Here is an 8,523-nt window from a genome sequence, read left to right as displayed (position 1 = left end):
CCAGCTACGGCTTCAACATGCGCGTCATCAAGGAGCTGGCCCTGGCGGAGCCCCTGGTGGACAGCGTCAACCCAGACCAGGCGCGCAGGAGATGCGTGCTGGGGGGAGAATCGCTGCGTGTGGTGCAGCTGAGTGCCTGCCGTGTCATCTGATTGGTCAGGGCGTGGGCACGAATATCCTCGCAGACGCGATGGTGCGGCTGAGGAATGCGCCGCCGTGCGCCACAGCATGGGGCCCGCCATGGAGTGCTCTCTGCTATCTGCCTGCCCACCCTGCGATCTCACCGCCTCCCCTCTTCCTCCCTCTCCCCCCCCCCCAGGTAGTGGCCAACGAGGCGCTGCTGCGCACCTTTGACATCACCACCATGTCCAAGGAGGACGCCGCCTTCACCGCGCCCTTCAAGCTCAGAGCCACCAAGAACGACTTTGTGCACGCGCTGGTGGGGGCCTGGGGGGCCAGGGGATTGCGGCAGAGGACACGCCGGGCAGCAGGAGGCCAGGGGTGATAAAAGGCCCCGAGGCCGCGCAGCCAAGACCCTGGCCTCCAGAAAAGGCGCTTGTTCCCAGCAGCAGGAGGGACGGCAGCGCGCCCTCGGTGCCATGCGGCTCCGAGCAGTGTTCAAACTCGCCCGTCCGCCCCGCCGCCCGCCCCCCTCCCGCCAGGTGGCCTACTTTGACGTGTCGTTCGGGGCGTGCCACAAGCCCGTGCGGTTCAGCACGTCCCCCTCGTCGCGCGTGACCCACTGGAAGCAGACCGTCTTCTACCTGGAGGACACGCTCACGGTGTGCGAGGGCGAGGAGCTGTCGGGCACCTACACCTGCAAGCCCAACGCGAAAAATCCCCGGGACCTGGTGGGTGCATCCGTGACGGAGGGCCGGGGCGGCAGGAACGGGCCCAACACGGTGGCGGCTACTCATTCGAATTATGTAGCTTGGAGAAACTGCAAGTTCAAGATTGTTGATCCGCCCCAAGACCATCCACCCGTGCTCTACTTGGGAGGCGCTTTTTGACTACTCATTGACCGGCCTGCCCGGATGTCTGGGTACCTGCTGAGCTCATCACCCGCCCCCCACACCCCTCACGTTGGCCCCTGTGTCCCGCCCCGCAGGACATCTCGCTGCAGTACGACTTTGAGGGGCGCAACTGCGAGGCACACCGCACGCAGCAGTACCGCATGCGGTAGTAGCTGGCCGACCGGCGCCGCCCCGCAGCTCAATTGCTTTGTGCCTTGTATGCTGCCCCAGTGTGTTTCAGCGCTCCTGGTGGCAGGGTAATCGCGTTTTCCCGGTGTTGCGTCAGCTGCGGTGCAACGGCAGCGGGTGCACCAACAGGGCACTGCCCCAATGAGCCATCCCGCCTGTCCTGCAGCAACGAAGCCCACGGGGATTGGGGCGGCTATGATGGCTTGCTGCCGCCTCACTGGCAGTTGACGCCTCAACACAGACAGCACACGAGATGATGACATGCAGGTCATCAGGATCACCGACATTTTGTCACGTTGATGAGAGCAGCACATTACCCTCTGCATGCACAGCACTTGCGCAGCAGCCAGGTGCGGCGCAACATGATCCAAGGACGCGGGGGCATGAGGCACATTCAATCACCTGTCCAAATGTCATAAACACTCAACTAATTTAGCAGTGGACTGTGCTAATTGTGTGCAGAGCACCAGTGTGTTTGAGACTGCATCACGGTGGTGCGGCAGCTCAGACCGCTGCAAATGCAATGGCCCAAATACGCCACGTGCTGGGCAGCTGCCTCGTCCGACCTCCGAATGCCCGCACACAACGCGCTGCACATCGCCTCAGCACACGCCCAAGGGGCGGGGCTGCGGCATGCGGCACAAAACCAGCACCCTCATCAAGCCATGGGGTCCGCTACTGCGCCCTCCAGCTTGGAAGCCGCCCGATGTGAAGTGATGGTTGCGGGCCCAACCGGCGAGGTGCGCGGCGGCAGCGCCTCCTCCATTGACACGGTGGGGCCGCCGAGCTGCCCCTTGCCCTCCTTAGCCAGAGCCCTGGTGTGTAATCAATTGGGACGTGCAAAGGTTTGCAGGCTGGAGCCCAAGGCTGGATGGATTTTCATGCGAGCAACCCCGCGTCCCTGCAATCATGCCACCGCAGGCAGGGACGACGGTGTGCAGCCAGGCAGCAGCTGCGCCTTGATCCGCGCGGCCCCCTCCCCTTCCGCACCAGTCTGCACTGTCGAAATACTTGTGCTCCTGTTGGAAGGTGATCAAGGGTTGCACAGTCGTGATGCGCAGGCAAGAGCTGTTGCCGGATCAAGCGATATGGGTCGAGGCAATGCAGCGCATGAGTGCAGGACTGCGTGCAGCGCCAACCCATGGACGGCGCCCTGGGGGCGCCGGGCGGCGACGGCCAATTGCGCGGCTTTGCACCTTGGGCATGAGCGGCTGCTTGCGTTTCAACAGGCCACCATACTTCTTGGCCAGCAGTGCCTCCTGCTCCTTTTCGATAGCCAGAGCGGACTTGGCCTGCGCACGCATGCGAGCAACAAGGTGCAACTGCATGGTCATCGGTCGGCGCCTCTCAGGCACAGCACACAACGCAGCTGCCTCAAGTCGCTCTCTGACGCATAAGAGTCTGCTGAGAAGCTGAACGGCTGGAAGGGGATGCATATGTGCCCAACATATGCGGTCGGCATCCCGCTGCAGCGCCTGTCGGGCTGCGCACATCCCACGTGCGCCTGGCCCCGCCGCTCGCCTGATCGGCTGCCATGCGGTCGGGCTTGAGGTTAAAAACGCACAAATTGCGTGCTATAGCCACAGGACGGCGAGCCGACGCAAGGGGCACGCGGAAAGTTGACTTCAAGCAGTTCAGGGCGAAGCTGTGTTCAGTATCTGATGATTCCGACTCCGGCATACTTGTTTAATGCATCCAAAGTCTCGGCCCGATCGACAGGGCGCTCCGCGCTGTTCACACTTCACATTCCAGAGGGCGAGCGGGCCCCGCCCAAACATGTTGGCTGTACGCCTGGAGGGTGTGACCATGCCTGAAAAGCTTCTGATCTAAGCCATATGCGCCCACGCGCTTGCGTGCTTGCGGTGGGCGAGGCAGCACCTTGCGAATTGAACGACGCCGTGCACTTGCCCACCACCGTACACGGAGTCCCCTTCTCACGCAGACAGGTGCCGCCTCCCATCTGCGAAAACTGTACCCCTGCAGTATCATCAAGGTCCTGTGACCCTGGATTGCTCTACACCTGCCCGTCTCCAGATGCCAACATTGCACCGTATGGACACCCAATTGCAGATGTGGCAAAAAATGCATGGGCACGTGTGGGGACATGCATGCACAAATGCACGCACGAACACACTAATGCGCACATGAAAGTGGACAAGCTGACACGTGCATGTGCGCGCGTACATACATGGTACGAGCCCACACACGCGCCCAGTGTGCACGCACCATTGTCATCTGGCTGCTTCAAACGCGCCACTCCCGCCCCCTGTTGGCTACCAAGGTAGACCGTCAGCACGATGGTGTCTGGAGGAGAAACTGATTGGATGGTGATTTATACGTCTGATTCAGAATTGCTCGCATTGACGCGGCCAACAAGAGCAAGTTGGCCGGGACCTGGTCAATGGCTGTGTCAGCAAGTGAGCCTTGTATTGCTCGTGGTATGATGGCCTCTGCCATGCCCAAGCTGCAGGTTCTTAAGCCTACGTATGTTGCGTTTATCATAGGTGCTACAGCCTGCACGAACGAGCTGTGACTGATACAAACTACTTGGGGAGAACTGGTAACCATGCCATGCTTGGACGAACAGCTGCGCAATCGCACGACAGTAATGTGGTTATTGTGTTCGCCTGTAACTGTGTTATGGTGGCGAGATCACGAGATCGACGCGCTTTGCTTGAAATTCAGTCACCCGTTCCTTGCTACGTTGCTGCCAGTAGGAAATACAAATCAGAACGTGCGACTAGCCGCGTGCGGGCATGGCGAACGGGCACCCGGATGAAGGCGGGCTCGGCACAAATGCCACAGCTGGGGCAGAGCCATCGCCCGAGGCGGTGCACGGGCCCCTGCGCCTGCGAAACACCCTCACAGGCCACACGCGCGCTGTATCATCGCTGAAGTTTTCGCCAGTGGACAGCAGCCTGCTCGCGTCTGCATCAGCAGACAGGAGTGTACGGGTGTGGCGCCTCAGCAGCAGCACAAGCAGTGAAAGCGACCCCGCCAGCAGCTGCGCGGACGGCGTCGCGGACGCAGCGGGCCCACGCGAGGTGTCGGCGCCTGGAGGGCTGCAGCACACGTCGGGCGTGAACGACGTGGCATGGAGTCCGCTGGGGAACTATTTGGCAAGCGCAAGCGATGACACGGTGGTGCGGCTGTGGGACGCTGAGACCGGGGCATGCCTGCGCGAGATGGAGGGCCACACCAACTACGCCTACTGCTGCCAGTTCGACCCCGCAGGGCGGGTGCTGGTGAGCGCTGAGCCCTTGCAAACACTGGGGGTGTCGCATTGTCGCGGGCTGAGCAGGCCGTCAGGCATGCCGGCCTGAGGAGACCAGCTGGGGAGTCCAGCGTTGGCAGGCCGAACTGCTTCCTGTTTGTAGCACCAGCAGCGGTGCAGGACGACAGGAGCCTAGCGGTTGTGGGAAGCGCTCACGCTCGCCGCGGCAGCTGCTGGCAGGCTGGCCGCCGCCCTGGCCACAAGCGTTCGCTGGCACTGACCAGTGTCCCTTCCCACACAACTGGCGACCCCCCCGGCCCCCGCCCCGCTCTCCTGTCCCGCAGGCCACGGGCAGCTTTGACGAGACGCTGCGGTTCTGGGACGTCCGCGTCGGCCGCCTGCTGCGGGAGACGCCCGCCCACAGCGACCCAGTGACCTGCCTGTCCTTCAGCTACGACGGCACGCTGCTGGTGTCGGGCTCGTTCGACGGCCTCGTGCGCGTGTGGGACGCGCGCAACGGCCACTGCCTGCGCAGCTACGCCAGCAGCGCGACCAGCGCCCCCGTCAACGACGTGTCGCTCTCGCACAATGGTGAGCGCACCGGGACGCGGGGGGTGGCGGCAGCCGCGGCTTGAGGCGTGGGAAAGCGTGCGACCCTGCCCTGTTGCCAGCGCCTTGTTTGCGAGCACACAGCCCAGCATTCACCGTTCAGCTCGCCCCCTGCGCTAACCGTGCTGCACCATTCAAACGCATGCACGTTTTTCGTCGGTCACATCAGGTCATCACCCCCTTTCCCTTCTCCCCCCTCCTGAACACACATACACCCCCGCACATGCATGTGTCCCTAACCGCAGCCCAGTACTACCTGCAGGCCACCCTGGACAGTCGCCTGCGCCTGGTGCACCTCGAGACCGGCCGCTGCGCCAAGACCTACGCGGGCCACAGGAACGAGGACTTCTGCTGCGGCGCCGCCTTCGTGGCGGGCCTGCCGGAGGCGCAGGGGGCTGGGGATGCCATGGACACGGACGCGGCGGCAGACGCGGGGGCGCGCGAGGAGGGGAGGGGCGGGCCGGCGGCGCCGGCCGTCTCGGCGGTAGCGAGTGGCGGGGAGGACGGGTCCCTGTGTGTCTGGGGGCTCAACAGCCGCAAGCTGCTGCAGCGGGAGCTGGGGGCAGCGGCGGGCGGGCAGGGGCACGGTGCGGCCGCGCTCTGCATCGCAGCGCACCCGACGCGGCCGCTGGTGGTGACGGGGGGGCAGGAGCCAGACTGCGCCATCAAGGTCTGGGCGGCCCCATGACGCGTCTTGTAAGACAAGGTCACAGGCCATCCCATCGACATCGTGTCTTTCTCATGAGACACAGGCGTGGCAGAAACCCCACGATTCGCTCAGATTTCCATCAGTCGGGTACCCGTCTATTCCAAGAACAGCACCTAGTCTTGATGTCCTGGCATCCTATCATGTTGTACGCCGGGAAAGCGCTTCGGCTTGCAGCTTTATGAGAAGGCCCTGGTACTGGATGCCCCCCTCCCCCCGCCGCCCGCCGGGCGACGCCACCGGCTGGGCCGCAGTGGGCCAGTGGTGGGATGAATGTCGAGGGCGGCCTCGCTCGCTCATCCTCCGTGCTTCATGTTCCGAGTTCCAGCAGCTTCACAGGACCCACGATGCGGCATGGCGGTTGCGCATGGCCTACAGGGTGCTGTAGTGCTGGTACTTCCGCGCATCACGCATGTGGTCTGCTTGCCAGCTGTGCCAGCCGGTGCACGCCCCATCCACCCAGTTGGCAGCGCTGGACTGCACATAGTTTTGCAGGTCCCCCAGATGCCAGTCAACCCAGCATAGATGCAATTTATAATCCCGCCGGCAGGGCGGCATGCCCAAGGTTCTCAGGGTTGAGAGCAAACCGTCACTGCATGGCTCCACTGCGAGCGGCCGCCAAGCCAACAAGAAGCAGGGTGCTGACGGGGCGTGCATGTCGCATCGCTGGCGGGAAAGCCCACTTATCCTCACCAGATACACGCATAACTCACATGCATGCCGACAGACTTACACAACCCATAAACTGCAATCTGATCAACGAGCACTCGTCCTCCCCCGCATCCTCCTGGGACGGCGCAACTTGCCTTGCAGCCATCAAGCTTGAAACGCACTCAGCACATCGTTTCAAGCTTTTTGGATTGTCTCGGGCAGGGTAGGTCTTTCCCACCTACTTCTTGTGCCGCGCCCTGCAAGGGCCCTTTCGCTGCACAGCCATGCTTGATTGGCCAGCTGGATGGACAGCAGAACCTGCTTGGAGGCTGAGATTTTTCTGTTCCTGCAGCGCAACTCGAGGACCTTCTCGCGCCAGAATGAGCCCTTCGCCCAAGCACAAGTTGCTGGCCGCCGCCCACGAGCACTGCACACTCATGCGCCCGCCGCAGGACATTGCGGCAGCACAGGAGGCACACTTTATCAAAAGAAGTGCATTTCTGATCCCGCAGCGTAGCAGCAGCCGCAACACGCGTGCAGCGCCAACAGCGTTACCCAACAGCAACAGTTGCACAGAGCGCCAGCGGGGAGGTTGCAGCTTCGGCGGCACGTGCTTGGAAAAGACCAAGCAGCAGCAGCAGCAGCAGCAGCAGCAGCAGCTATGTTCTGTCGCCACCTCTGCAGCACGTCCTTCGCGGCGGTCGCCGGCCCCGGCCCGTCGCGCCCGCCGCCCCGCGCCGCCGTCACGGCGCCCTCCGCGCGGCGCGCGACGATCGCCGTCGTGCCCCACTCCGCGGGCAAGGGGCTGGTTGGGGGCCCCGCTGGGGGCGAGGGCGCGGTGCACCCGGACCCGTCTCAGCCGCTGTACCCCGGGTTCCAGGAGGAGAAGGACGTGAGTCACCAGGCCTTCCTGCACGCCTTTGAGGCCGCGCGGCCCCGCGCCATGAGCATCCCCGGCATGCAGGTGCGGCACACATCAGGGGCAGGGGCAGGGGCGGTGACGCGGCTGGCCGCGCGACGCCCCCGGTGGTGTCGTGCGGCTTGCGGGTTTTTTGGGTGCTGGGAGTCGCAAAGTGTGCAACTGCCTCCGCTGCTGGGGCTTTTGGTCATTCCTGCGGCGGGGCTGTTGGCCGACCCTGGGTGTCTGGCACAGCACGGGCGCAGCTCGACTGCTCCAGCGGCCTACACCCACACACATGGGCCGGCTGTTGATTGGGGATGGCGGGCCTGCAGTGGAACTGGTCAATTCGCCAAGCTGGCATGCCCAGCACCAAGGCTCCGCGAGCAGCAGCAGCAGCAGCAGCAGCGGGTAATCTTGAACGCGGCCCTGACCCCTGCGCTCACGCGCACGCATGCGCACCCAACATGCAACCGCGGCCGCAGGAGTTTGCCGCGTCGATCTGGAACCGCCGCCGCAGCATTCCCAGCCAGACCTACGCCGATCCCCTGGACCACATCTTCAACGAGGCGAGGGGGTGGGGTGGGGCACGCAGTGGGGGATTGCTGGGGCTGGAGCACGCATTCTTCCATTTGGGGGTGGTTGGGGGGTGGTCGGGCGGGACGAGCTGCAGGTCAATAGGCTGGGGCGCTTTTCGCACAGGGGATTGGGCGCGCCCTACGCTTAGCACTGGGCCATGCTGTCGATGAGCTGTCGGCAGCGGCGGCGCCCCCTGGCTGGCCGCGATGCAGCTGCCTGGAACGCCAGCCCTGGCTCCTCGCATCTTCGCGCCGGCGTGTGGGCTCGCCCGCGCCCTCCCTCCCCCCCTGCTAGCCGCTCCAAGCCGACCCTCCTGCCCCCCTGCCCCCCCCCCCTGTCACAACGCAGTTTGACACGGACAGCGACGGCAAGCTGACTGCCGGCGAGATCGCCAAGGCCCTGGCGGCCAGGGGCGTGGCGGCCACTGAGGCGCAGGTGCAGATGTTTATCGAAGGTGAGGAAGGAGGGGCAGGCTTGACTGGTCAGGAGGGGTGGGACGCGAGCGCACGCGCGAGCGTCTTGTGCGGTGCAGGGGCACGGCAGCAGCGTGCAGCTGCCACTCACCTGGGGCGTGTTGCTGTGAACCACGGCCGCCCCAGCAGAGCTCAGCATCACCCAATTCCCCGCCCTTTCCCCGCCCTCTCGGCACCCGCATCCACCACAC

General features: G+C 64.2%; 4 protein-coding genes across 4 annotated transcripts; 3 read left to right on the top strand and 1 right to left on the bottom strand.

Moving 5' to 3' along the window:
* Positions 1-190: 190 nt before the first annotated feature.
* Positions 191-1,183, top strand: MNEG_10361 (protein arginine N-methyltransferase 1; the record flags this gene model as incomplete). The annotated part of the gene is made up of 4 exons (XM_014041169.1): positions 191-193; positions 320-439; positions 663-851; positions 1,109-1,183. 4 exons carry the CDS (start codon positions 191-193, stop codon positions 1,181-1,183), a joined length of 387 nt encoding a protein of 128 aa, XP_013896623.1.
* A 677-nt stretch (positions 1,184-1,860) lies between these two features.
* MNEG_10360 (hypothetical protein) lies at positions 1,861-2,530 on the bottom strand (the record flags this gene model as incomplete). The annotated part of the gene is made up of 2 exons (XM_014041168.1): positions 1,861-2,017; positions 2,442-2,530. 2 exons carry the CDS (start codon positions 2,528-2,530, stop codon positions 1,861-1,863), a joined length of 246 nt encoding a protein of 81 aa, XP_013896622.1.
* A 1,428-nt stretch (positions 2,531-3,958) lies between these two features.
* Positions 3,959-5,713, top strand: MNEG_10359 (Protein Mut11; the record flags this gene model as incomplete). The annotated part of the gene is made up of 3 exons (XM_014041167.1): positions 3,959-4,447; positions 4,761-5,007; positions 5,271-5,713. 3 exons carry the CDS (start codon positions 3,959-3,961, stop codon positions 5,711-5,713), a joined length of 1,179 nt encoding a protein of 392 aa, XP_013896621.1.
* A 1,330-nt stretch (positions 5,714-7,043) lies between these two features.
* MNEG_10358 (hypothetical protein) lies at positions 7,044-8,442 on the top strand (the record flags this gene model as incomplete). The annotated part of the gene is made up of 5 exons (XM_014041166.1): positions 7,044-7,346; positions 7,638-7,691; positions 7,766-7,921; positions 8,208-8,294; positions 8,392-8,442. The coding sequence occupies 5 exons, from the start codon at positions 7,044-7,046 to the stop codon at positions 8,440-8,442; spliced, it is 651 nt and encodes a 216-aa protein (XP_013896620.1).
* Positions 8,443-8,523: the final 81 nt, after the last annotated feature.

This window comes from Monoraphidium neglectum, assembly GCF_000611645.1.
Source record: "Monoraphidium neglectum strain SAG 48.87 unplaced genomic scaffold scaffold02283, whole genome shotgun sequence".
In the NCBI taxonomy this organism is placed as follows: Eukaryota; Viridiplantae; Chlorophyta; class Chlorophyceae; order Sphaeropleales; family Selenastraceae; genus Monoraphidium; species Monoraphidium neglectum.
This window is presented reverse-complemented; position numbering and strand designations above follow the sequence as displayed.